The sequence below is a fragment of the Mus musculus genome, chromosome 8 (genome assembly GCF_000001635.26).
Source record: "Mus musculus strain C57BL/6J chromosome 8, GRCm38.p6 C57BL/6J".
NCBI classification, from domain to species: Eukaryota; Metazoa; Chordata; class Mammalia; order Rodentia; family Muridae; genus Mus; species Mus musculus.
The window spans coordinates 41,038,951-41,052,005 of NC_000074.6; the positions used below are offsets into that span (position 1 = coordinate 41,038,951).

A 13,055-nucleotide genomic window follows, 5' to 3' on the forward strand; every position below is an offset into this window, starting at 1 on the left:
ACCAATTTGGCTCCACTGGCTGACCAGCCAACCCCAGGAATCCTCCTGCACCAGCCTCCCCAGCCCTGGGGGCACAGGCCACCCCACTACACCTAACTTTTATATGGGTGCTAGGGATGGAAGCCTGATCTTTATGTTTGTGTGGGAAACACTGCAGGAACTGAGCGAGTCCATTCCTCAGCCTCAGACTCTTTCGAGAAACTTAACTTGTTTCACCTTCACCCCTAGTTTCTGGTGCTGAGAGTCAGAGCAGCAGTCGCAGCTGGAGAAAAAAAAATCTTTAAGGTAAAAAATCTAAACAGAGGTCACAGGTTGTGTTCCCATCTCTACTTACTGTGTGCTCTTGGGCAAGTTAGTTCATGTGTCCAGGCCGCAGACTTCCCGGTGTAAAATACGGTGCACGCTCACTGCTAAGTGTGTTCTAGGTCTAAACATTATGACTCTCAGCAAAAGGATTTTAGAATACTTATATAAACTCAGAAAATAATATGTGATGAAAACACCACTATTAGATAAACTCTGGTCTTTAAAGCCTTAGGTCTTTTGCTCAAACTACCTGCTTCACAAAAATACTACAGACAATCAAATGTTAAGCCATCAGCCAGTGGAACAACGAAACCACTGTTGACTCAGCAATGGTTCGCACTGTTAAGACGACTGGAATAAAGGCTGGGTGTGTAGAGCACCAGCCAAACATGCAGCAGACCCAGTTCCTCCCCCAGCACCTCCTCCACCCAGAGGAGGAGGAAGTAGGGAACCATGAAACTCAAAGATGCATTAACCTTACAAAGGCCAGCAACTAAAACAGATACCAACCTCCCAAGTCAGTGTGAGGCTATCAAAGACTTCCGTAGGTTTGCGTCTGGCTAACCTACCATCGGAAAGGTAACCAAGACTCCACAACAGTGAGAGAGGGCAGGGTCCGGGGCAGAAAGAGCCACTTTTGGATGACACAGTGCCCTCAGACCTTCTTTTTTTCTGACTTTATTATGAAAATCTATTCTTCAGAAATGTCACCTGTCTTCTACCTTAGAGCAGGCCCTGCGTTAGTTTTAAAAATTAATATTGAGAGTTGCTTGTATTTTGGAACGTGGAAATTATTAACATAAAGCACTCTTGCTTGTATACATAGGGAGGTGGGATGAACTGGGGAGGCTGAGAAATAATAGGGTGAAAATTGTATGAAAAAAATTAATAAGAATAGTAATAATAATAGAGCACACTTTTTTTACCTTTTTATATATTTGTAATATATTTTTATTTTGAGGGTACGGGCAATTAAAGCCAAGGCCTCAGCATCCACTGAGCTCCCCCATTGGCCCTCAACTTTTATTTTAGGACTGAAGGGAATCACAGTGGCATTTGGATTGGGCATAGCCCCAGCTCTGTTCATTTACCTTCAGCCATGAGAGCTAGAAGGAAAGGCCAGCCAACGCAAATGCCAGGCCAAGGCGAGTTATGAAATGAGGAAGGGAAGCTGGGGAGAAAAAAAAAAAAATATATATATATATATATATATATATATATATATATATATATATATATATATCCAGGTTATCCTGCAGGGAAGGCAGATGCCTCTGGGAAAATGAAAAGCTGTCAGCTGAATTAAAAAAAAAAAATCAGCAGGGACAGTGAAGAGCCAACTGAAAAACAAGAGGTGCACAGGAAACACATGCGTGACACAGAAAAATCACGCATGACCACGAAGCAAGCCTGTTGAAGGCAACACACAGCAGCCCCAATCAAGCATAAGGAGACTTAGGCCATCACACAGTGAGATCGACCTAACTCACCACCATTGCAATCCGTAGCACCTGAGCTTGAGCAGGCAGGCTTACAGATGCCGAAGGGACAGACACACCAGGAATGTCTCACGTTGGGCACAGAATGAAAGGTGGCAGCAGCAGCAGCGTCGCACACAAACATCAGCAGCAATAGTCTATGACCACAAGTGTTTGCGCTAGGAAGACTTAGAAAACTAAGTGTGTGGTCCACTTACCGGCCCTCCACAAGCATTGGGGTGATTTTAGGGATGTTTGTAATGTGGGGCTCTTTTCCTATTCCCTATCCATTCTAGTGAGAATCTGAAAAACTGTAAAACAAAACCACAGAAACAACCGGCTCCTTTCTCAGTGCAAAGAGAAATCCTGTCTCAATGTGCTCATAGCCTATTTCCAAAAATCAGTTGAAGATAGGTGTGAATTAACAGGTGTTCAGTTTTTGTTTGGTTTTTTTTTTTACAGATTTGGTGGCAGAGGAGAGCGCCAGAAAGTTCCAAGGCAACCATCCTGCATCGGTAAACACAGACAAGCCTACAGCTGCCGGCACACAACTAAAGTACCCTCCTGCCCAACACAGGAGATTACCGCTCCTTGTAACCAGTCAAGCCTCTCCTTAAAGAGGGCTTTAGTGCCCAATTATGTCTCCATAGAAACCTGAGAAGCATGAGCAAGTTCATCAGCATATCTCCGACCTCCCCTCCCCGCGCGCGGTGCTGAGCAGACCTGTGCAGGACCAACCTGTGTGGAAAATGACAGTGTTTTTCCTGAGCCCCGAAGGAAGCCGGAGGTTTCGAAGCAGTCCTTTGGCGGTTAGGCGGACGTGGATGGTGGATAAGGAGAATTTGGGAGACAACAGCATGTCTTCGAAGCCAGTGGGAGAACTTCGCAGGGGAAGCAGCTTTTCCAGGGACCATCACATACTGTGTCTCTTGGCAACTCGGGGTTCTTCCAGGCCAAGAGATACAGCCAGAGAAAAACAAGCTTACATGCTAATGCCAGGCCACCCAGATTGGGGGGTGCGTGGGGGGGGGGGTAGCTAGAGTTAGCTATCCCAGAGCTCCAGGCTTCCGTTTGCTCTTCCAGATGTTGCTAACAAACAATGCCCTTCGTCTGAGCAAGATCTGTGAGGAGCAGCTCAGGAAGCAAGCAGCCTGAATTACATCACACTGTGCATGCCGCGGGTTGTTGTGGTTCCCGACTGGGATGGAAAGGGGAGGAGAAAGTGGGTGGTCTCGGGAGCTTTATGTAACAGCCAATGATGTCGCAGGTCCTGTCACTATTTGGAACGGGGCGAAATGAAATAAACCACCTCACATGCCTAATGTCTATTTATTAGCTAGGCTAAATAAAGAAAGAAAGAAATAAGACTTCATTAGAGCAATCGGTGAACCGATTCCATTGCTTTTTAACTGCACAGGGTCACACTATTATCCCTGGGCACTTTCCCAGGTGCTTTACCTAGATATACATAAACCTCATTACTTGGATGAAAAACACGCCAACAGAGCGAAACCCTCAAGCAACAAATACTTCCAATCTTTAAAATAAACAGCATTTTTTTTTTTTTACTGTGCTAATGACAGGTTGTCAAATTGTCAACTCTAATTCTCATGTATTGAGAGCCACACTAAAAACGAAAAGTTAGCCCTGTACCAGGTCTGCTGCTTCTGAGACTCGGTAAACAATATCACAAGGCAACAAACCTTACTCCATTAACAGCTCACTAGATGTTAAAAACCCATTCAGAAATCCCACACAGCATCCGAGAATCCGAGGGGACAGGAGAAGAGGAGAACTGAAGCAACTCACCCCCTTGCTCACACCCCATGCCTTGTCCTGTCAGAGGATGGCAACCCACAGAGGGTCACTGTGGGGCTGAGCGAGCACACCCACACCCAACCAACCTCCTGAATGAACACCTCCCTGCTAACAGAACCAGCAACAACAATGGAATTACTATAGCTTGATACAGTTCCTCATGCTGGGCCCCCCAAACCATAAAACTGTTTTCATTGCTACTTGATAACTGTAATTTTGCTACTGTTATGAATCTTAACATTTTCCCATGGTCTTTGGCGATCCCCGTCAGAGGGTCACACCACTGAATTAAGAGTCAAAGAAACAGACGTTCCAGCTTTGATTTCCTCTGTTAGATCACAGGTTGTTATTTTTAAAACTGTTAAAAACACCTGTCCCCAAATTCTGAATATTAAAAACAAAAAACCACAAGCTCTCCCTATGCTATCAAAATTACGGTTAAAAAGGTATCAGTGAGACTCAAAATTATAAACTGAATGAGAAATAAGATTGGTGTCACAAATAGACACACCACTGTCCACATAGTCCGATTTTGGTTTCTGGGTGGGCTCTTTTTTCAGGGGTTGGGGTTGTTTTTGTTAACAGTAAACTATTCTGTCACAAAGAAATCCACTAGCTTACACTACCCAAAGGAAGAAATAACCAATCCAGTCACCAATCAGGTACGTTTACTAAAAATTTCATTTTAACGGGCTTAAGAGAAGGCTTGGCAGGTAACAGCTAGACTTCCAGAGGACCCGTGTTCAGTTCCCAGCACCTACTTGACAGCTTACAATCATCTCCAGTCCCACCCTTTCATGCACGCATGTGATAAACAGACATGCATGTAAGCAAAACACCCACACACATAGAATAAAATAAATTTACAATTAAAAAAATAAATAAATTTAAGATAAGAAAAGTTTATTTGAACTCCACTATCATTACCTATCCCATGCACATTAAATATTAGCCGTTTTCCCTAAGTGCAGAAAGAAGCTGAAATAATGCAAATAATACCAGTGTAAAGGAAAACCAAATGTAGCTCCTGTTTGAAAAACAAAACAAAAAAACAAAAAAACAAAAAAACAACAACAACAACAAAAAACTCCTCCCAACCAACAAACTGTGCTTAGGTACAAGCTTCAAACGGCTCAGCTTCAGTTCTTTCCCAAGCATCATCTGCCCCCTGGTGGCCACCTGGCATGAGTGCAACAAAGAGGAAAGGTGTCTGCTGTTACTTTGTAACGTCCTAAGGATCAGCATAAGGCAAAGACCACAGAAAACCAGTGAAGCAAAGTTTGGTTGGTTACATAAGGAGGAGCCGTTCAAAAGGAATAGACTTTAGTTGGCTTTTGGTAGTGTTGAGTCTTTTGGTTTTGTGTTGTTGTTGTTGTTGTTGTTTGTTGTGTGTGTCATCTCTGTTCATTATAGCAAGAACACAATATCTACCCTCAACAAAATTTAAGCCTATGCTACTTACTGTTAACTATGCCGTAACTGTACGTGTTGTAACAACGTCCTGATCTTTCAAAACTGCAATCTCTCAACAGCAGCTTCCCATTTCCTGGCCAGCAGCACCAGTGCCGAGAAGCCATTACATATTACGCTGCTACGAGTCTCACAGCTTTAGATTACCAAAAGTAATCGGAGTCAGCAAGACTCCTTTCTCCCTTCTGTGCTTGTTATGTCCGTGCGATCGTGCCTGTGAGTGCCACATGTGCCACACTGTGCGTGGAGAGGCTAGGGGACGACCATCAGTTATCAGACTTTTGACATCTATTGTTTGGGATAGTCTGTCACCCTTTTGGCTGCGTCCACCAGGGTACCTTGGCCCCGAGTCTGCAGAGACTCTGCGTCTCCCCTCCCAATTTCCATCCCCCAACAGCAGATTACAGATAACCCGAAGTACCTTGTCCTATGGTTTCACAGCAAGTACCTTTACCACCCAGCCATCTCCTTGGCCCCATTTACTTTGTTTGTATCGTACTGTGACTAATATTCCATTGCATAGATACATCACATTTTCTTTACCTACAGATATGTAAGCTATTCTTACATCAGTTATGGTGAGAATGCTGCATACCTGGCAGATCAAAGCTCCTTCCACACCCTGACTCCTCTTTGGTAAGTCAGCCCTCATTGGGATATGGCTTCTAGACAGTCCCTTCATCTCGTAGGCCACCTACCATGCTACCGACGGTCACCCTGGCTAAGCAGAAGAGTTGGGGAGTCCCACATGTCCAATTTTGCTTGCCACAGGCTTCTGTATCAATCTAAGAAATCACGGACAACGACAAAGCCATGAAACGCTCCCCTTCTGCCTCTCCTCCTGAGGTTTTTGGGCTTCGAGTCTTATTTTAATTCATTTTGAGTTGTTTACTGTGTATGAGGTGAGATGAAGGCTGGAGTTCGCTGCACCCACAGACATCTAATTCTCCTCACGCTATCTCTTGGAGAGAGGACGGTTCTGCTTGGTATTTTCGTCAGTCTTGCCAGGTTCAGCGGACTGTAAGTCCACAGGTTTGTTTCTGGGCTGTCCCATTCATTGCACTGGTCTATGTATCTACCTTCATACCCATTTCAGACTGTTTTAATTACAGACTTGAAAGCAAGAATTATGGTACCATCGCCTTTGTTTTTCCGCCCACAAGATTGTTTTTGGCTACCTTGGACTCTTATTTGGTTCCCCATGAATTTCACATAGTGACTTCTCTTTCTCAGTTAAAAAAAATGCAATAAGGATGTTGACAGAGGTGACTCAAGACAATAGGCCCTTTTAGCATCTACTCTGAGGCTGGTTCTGTCTTGCTAGTTTTCGAGAGTGCTACACAGAGCAAATGTAGTAACATTGTCTGGCTTTGTTCTTACTACTGTTTGTCATGATTTAACAAAAGGAAGCTCAAACCATGTGCTGTCACAATTATTAATCTCTATTGTTATATGCATGTTACTGGAAGGCCTTCTATACTCAGGTCTATATTCATGGTGCTTTTTTTTCATTTCTACACTTACAACTTTTCTATGTAGAACACATTCATGTGCCCTGGGTGAAGAGATCTAGTTCTCAGCCAAAAAGGTAGCCACTGTTGCAGTGGGATTCACCAAGTGATCCATTCTTCGTAACGCTCAGTACCAAATTTTCCATGTATCCAGATGGTATCGGCCCTTTCAACACGAGAGCAAAGTTGAGATCACCAATGCATAAGAAGGAAAGACAGCAGGTGCACAGTGTGGCGGCATCTCATCTCCTCCCCAGAGTAGGTCTGCAGCTCTCAACCACCTCCCGACATTGGAGAAAGGAGATGTAGAAAGCCACACGACCCCAGGCCATGTTTATGAAATGGCACAGATGGAGCAGGTGTGTTCCTGCTCCCAGGGCAGACACCATGGCACCTGGCAGGGATGATCTATAAAGGAGTCCACGGACTGGGTAAACACAACTTGGGATGCCTGAGATATCCCCAAGAGCAACTATGAGTGTCGGAGCCACGGTAAATGCTGTGGGTATGACAACTTCCTCATAAACAGCAGGCACGTTTTATTTAGAGCCAGTGTTGCCTAGAATTCCATAGTGTAATACCCTTTAAATAAACCACACCGGCTAGACCTCTGGAAGGTGGTTCATAGCCTCAGTGGGTTTCCCCACTTGCTTTGAGGGTTTCCTAGAACACATCAGGGTGGGATTGGGGAGGCGCCTTCAATGTAAAGCCATGAAAAGCGATCAACAAGAAGTACTGTTAGCCTCGATAGCAGTAGCAGCAGGGGCAGCTACCATGTGAGAGCTAGGGATGAAAATAGTCTACACGGTCAAACCCATTCCCACACTGGGATTTATCTCCTGAACATTCCCGTGCAGCCAGACGAGAAACTCAAGCCCTGGAGAGGCTTAGCAAGTAGCCAGAGGTCAGGACGGAAATAGAGAGGAGGAGAATCAAGATTTACACCAACGTCCGAGCCGCACAAGGTCACAGCTTCTTCATTGTCTTCGGAGGTAACAGAATTTCTTTACAATAACTGTTAAACTAAAATAATGATGGAAATTTTCAAATATTATTTCATACACTCCCCCCTCACCCACTCCCGAAAAAAAAAAAAAACCCCTCAATCAGGGGCTGGAGAGATGGCTCACAGATTAAACGCATTACTGGGGAACAGGGTTCAGTTCCCAGAACCTACATGGGAGCTCACAACTAACTTCAGATCCAGGGGATGTGACACTGTTCTTTGGCCTTCCAGGGTACTGAATGCATGTGGTACACTGGCAGACATTCAGGCAAAACACACATTAAAAAAAATAGTCTTTACAACATTAAATAAAATACATAAAATATCTTAAAAATCAATCAATCAATCAATCAATCAATCAATCAATCAGCGATTGGCCAGCATATGGCCAGTGCTTCTATATTGTGGATCATATCAGAAACTAGTATGAAGCTTTTTGAAAATAATATGATTATCCAAGCAACTATACAACGCATGTGCGCTCCACTCTGAAGTAGCCGTCACAAGAAAACTTCGCAAACGTTGACAGAAATGATTGCAAAACAACTCATAATGCAATCACTGTGAATGTGACAGAGAACCAACTCGAATAGCCAAGAGGCTCAATGCTATCACACTTACACTGGGTGACCCATTAAAGCTGATCACTCCACGGCATGTAACAAAAAGGAATGTCAATAGTTCCAAGCAGGGTTGCTTCAAAAGCCACACAGGGGAAGTTTTCCTCAGTAGGCTCAAACTAATTCCAGGCCCACCTTGAGTTGTGAAACTAACTGACATGCGTACAGCCGGGTAGGAACCCACAGCTCATGGTTGAATTCTGTGCTGACAATGTGAGATCCTGTATAACAGAGACTTTACACGCTGTAACGTGGCCTTTCTTTTTTCTGGCTTTCTGCTGTGATGTGCAATGGGAGCCATGTGACTTATACTAGCACTGTAATAAAAAATGAGAACCTGTAGGCAGTGCATGGCTGGCTGCATACAGTCCTGCGTGTCATACAGAGAAACGTCAATGAATACATTTTACAAGATCTTTAGATCCCCCAAAGGAAGTATTAGACAGTGTAGTTGAATGGCTTTAAGTTATAGGCTGTCTTAGAAATGTCCGACCAAGAATGTGTATGGGGGAAGTCAGAAACATAGAACTAACTGTTGAGTTAGTACAAGAAGTTAAAAGTTATACCTTAAGACCATTTTACAATTAAAGATGATCTGATTTAAAATAACACATTTGGAGAAGTATCCAGTTTTATTTCACATGAACCATATTTTAAAAATCAGTTTAAGTTAATTTGATCTGTATAACAAGATGTCATCCTCTGTGTTAGATGGCTCAACAAATCATGCTGCCCAAATGCCCATGTCATAGCAGCTAGTTACACCTTAAATCCTGAATTTCGACTTAGAACTATACCAGCAAAAGTAATTACAAATAAATTTCAGTATGTTTAATCATTACTTTTCAAATAAAAATATTTTAATATATTCATAAAGTGGCCACTTACCTGAATTAAAAGCTGTAAACAGACTCTTCCTTGAAGGACCTAGAATGGGACAGAAATATAAACACACACTTTATTGGAAATGCTAGGCAAATCTCTAGTTATCTTGTAAATAGCAGTGATTTCATTTTCTAAAAGCCCTCCTTTAACCTCTAAATTTTAGGTTACAGCTATCCACTGAGAAAATTCCAACATATAAACAACTTGATCAAGTACACTTTTTCAAATATAGACAATATAGTATCTAATTCGTAGTAAGACTGGTAAGAATTAATCATCAAAACACAGCATCAATTTTAAAAAGACAAAGCGTGGTATATTTTGTAGTCGAGGGCAATTAAAGCTCATTTTAAATTTTAATTAATTTATTTATTGTTTATTCTAGTGTCTGAATCCAGGGCCCACAGATTGGGGAGAAAACTCCACCATTGAACTATACTCCAGCCAAAAGGAGGCCCATCTCTTAGCTTGTGCTTTCACTCTTCTTCTGCACACAGGAAACAGGCTACACTTTGTGAAAGAGGGATGCTGGTGTGTGCCCTCCCAAGGCTGTGAAGGAGAATACACTAGAGATGTTTCTCCAAGCTGATGCAATATAAAATGCAGCCAGGAACCATACAGGTAGACATTGGAAGAGCTATAAGCACCCGTGCTCGACATCCAATACTCATCAAGTGACTAACCATCTGTAGAAGACTGGTTGGAGGACTGGTGAGGTGGCTCAGTGGTTAAGAGCGCCGACTGCTCTTTCAAAGGTCCTGAGTTCAAATCCCAGCAACCACATGGTGGCTCACAACCATCCGTAACGAAATCTGATGCCCTCTTCTGGAGTGTCTGAAGACAGTGTACTTACATATAATAAATAAATAAGTAAAATATTAAAAAAAAAAAGAAGAAGAAGAAGAAGAGGGAGAAGAAGAAGGAGAAGAAGAAGGCGGCTGGTTGGAACAGCCAGAGACCATCTGCAGGACTTTAGGAAGAAGATCATCTCCCTTTACAAGTATGTAGCCATCATAAAGAGACCTCCACAAGATGCATATGTCAACCTTAGGGCTTTCAGGAGTTCGGCATGTCCTGTTTTGCAGTCATTGGTGGGGGTCTCTAGTTCTCTGAAAATCACCTCAAGATCAAAGCTCCATGAACGGGGGTTTATTTTTAGTTACTGTGGGGGTAGTATGGGGTTTTAAAAATCATGATTAAAAACCTCAGTTTCAGATATTACCGCCATCTTAGCAGGGGATAATCTGATGCTTCAGAGCTGTGTGTAAGACAAATAAGACCCTAATGGCACAGTAAATAATTTTCCCCCAACAGGATTCGATCCACCCTGTATTTTTGCTTTTCTCCTTTAACCCAGTAGAAAGAAAAAAGTGGGCTGGAGAATCGGCTCGGGGGTTAAGAGCACTGATTGCTCTCCCAGAGGTTCCGAGTTCAAATCCCAGCAACCTGAACACCAGTTCTTCTTGTTAGTGTCTCCGGACATCTCTGCTCTACCAGCTATTTTCTGAGATTTATTTCTTATTTTATGAGATGGGTGTTTTGCGTGTGTGTGTGGGGGGGTGGGGGGGTACCTGTGCAGCCCAACAGAAAGAGCATCAGACTCCCCAGAACTGGAATTACAGGTGGTTGTTAGCCACTATATGGGTGCTCAAAATTGAACCTGGGTCCTTTGCGAGACCAGTCAGTGTTCTTAACCGCTGAGTCACCTCTCTAGCCTCTCTACATGTTGATTTTTACTATTGGGCTCCATCTGTCTATAGAATTTGGAATTCTTGGGGAATGAGAACATCTCATTGTTAACATTTATTTTATTTTCTTACTCACACCCAGTGTTTAAATATATAATTGTTAAATGTACCATAAGCCTAGTTGTCAAAATTTAACCTCCTGAAAGCCAATGAGTTTAAAAGTATTCCTTCTAATCACAACAAAGACAATACCTTTTGGAGAAGTTTTGAGCAAGTGCGAGTGAGCTCTGGGTACCAAAGGCTTCAGATACAAGGGTCCTGACCCATTCTGAAATGCTTGTTTGGGAGGTTTCTCTTCATATTTGTTGATGGCAGCATGACCACCTATAACAAAATGGAAAAGAACATCTTATTTAGTACAGAAATACAATAGCAGCCCCTAATATTTGTTCCAAAGAGACTACAATTTGATAACAATTACCAAGTGCCAAGAATGCAGAGGCAGTTACTGGCCTCAAGTATGAAAAATAAATGTTCCCAGAATGCAAAAGCAAACACAAACAAAATAATACATTTTGTTCCTGGGCAATTTATGCACATTTCCAGCTTGGCATTTTATCCCAGAGAGGTGGAAGATAAATGGCCACCCATGCTGCCTAATAAACATTCCTAGTACATACACAGGTAAGCATTTCTCTCACGGAAGACAATACAGACTGTAAGCAGCCAATGCTAATGAAGAGAAGAGAAGAGAAGAGAAGAGAAGAGAAGAGAAGAGAAGAGAAGAGAAGAGAAGAGAAGAGAAGAGAAGAGAAGAGAAGAGAAGAGAAGAGAAGAGAAGAGAAGAGAAGAGAAGAATAATCAGAGAAAATCCTCAGTGGCTTCAAGAGTAAGATCTGGTATTTCAGAGCTAGACTGTCAGCATCCACTGTGTTATACAGGTACTCAACCTCAAACTGAAAAAACACAGAAAGAGTCTCACCTAAGCAATGAAAACCACCTATAAGAAAACACAAAGTTTCCTAAAGACACTAAAGAACCTGACCTATTTTCTCTAAGATCCTGCCAACACATAATTCTAGGTATCCACTTTTAATCTACCATATAATAAATAAATCATAATTTCTTTCTGGTACAGAATGCCCCACATGAATGAATTATGTGTCACTCTGGTTCAGGAGCCATGTTAGCATCCCTGTATTGCTTTGATTTTAGTCTATGCACTGTGAAGCAAGAGTATAAATTACCAACTTCATACATGCCTCTTGTTCACAAATTATCAACGTGAACATAGATGTTTTTCACTAGGCTAAATGACCTCATCCCCACCAACACTGCACACACACACACACACACACACACACACACACACACACACACACACAGGCTTTCCTGGCCCTCACCCAGCATCTGTGCACTGAGCCATCTGTTAACTCCCCTTATACCTGGACAATTTTCCTAATATTAGATCAACACAAATCCACCCTCCTGCTAGCAAGCTTCTACCCAGTTCCTGTCCTCATTTCTGATTCTCACCTTGCTTAGAACTAAGGGAACAGGGCTTTCCAAACTTGGCAGCACGTTAGCTGACATGATGGTCTAATATTCGACATCACATTCTAAAGGACACATGGGACAACGGTGTCAACCTTTCAGAGTGTGTATTTTAAGATACTCATGAGATGTGGGCATTGGATTGCAGTAGGTGCTTAACAGACTTGAATCCAATCCAAGGGAGTTCCTTTTGTTATTACAGTTGGATTTTAGACTTGCTCTTCTTAGAGCAACTTTGGTTATACTCAGCAGCGAGGTAAGTCAATTGTTCTAACTTTGAAAAATTAAACCCAGCTCAGTTTATGAACAGGACATAAGATTGCCCCGAAGTCTGGATGCATGCTTCACTTTCTGAACCTTACTCACACAGGGTTCTCGCTCACAAAGAACTTAGTGATCGAATTCCTCACTGACACGAAGGAGGCCCCCAGCTACTGGCCTCATACCACAGGAGACACTGACTTGGAAGAAATCTACCTGAGTGGTTCTCTCGAGGGCTCACTATGGCAACAGATCTAGCACCAGATTCCATCAACTTCTGAACACACCAGAGTCAATATCCATATCTCAAGGATAAAAGACACTGGGCTCAGATACATATGTATGTGTGTGTATACACACATATATATGTATATATTTACATTCTTAGACATAATTACATATTTATATGAAATATGTGTTAAATATTCATACTCCATGATTATCCATTGTATGATCAC

At 42.6% G+C, this 13,055-nt stretch overlaps 1 protein-coding gene across 7 annotated transcripts in view; it reads right to left on the reverse strand.

Moving 5' to 3' along the window:
• Positions 1-13,055, reverse strand: part of Mtus1 (mitochondrial tumor suppressor 1) — a 143,072-nt gene that overhangs the window by 48,039 nt on the left and 81,978 nt on the right. For 6 of the 7 annotated variants that reach the window (XM_006509240.4, XM_006509239.2, NM_001005863.2 and 3 more), the window contains 2 exons: positions 11,035-11,166; positions 9,098-9,136 (listed from right to left, as the gene is read on the reverse strand). In XM_006509240.4, the coding sequence (XP_006509303.1) occupies positions 9,098-9,136; positions 11,035-11,166 (171 nt within the window). Of the gene's footprint in view, positions 1-2,522; positions 2,982-9,097; positions 9,137-11,034; positions 11,167-13,055 lie in introns of those variants that run through there. The other variant, NM_001005865.3, reaches the window with a different exon arrangement.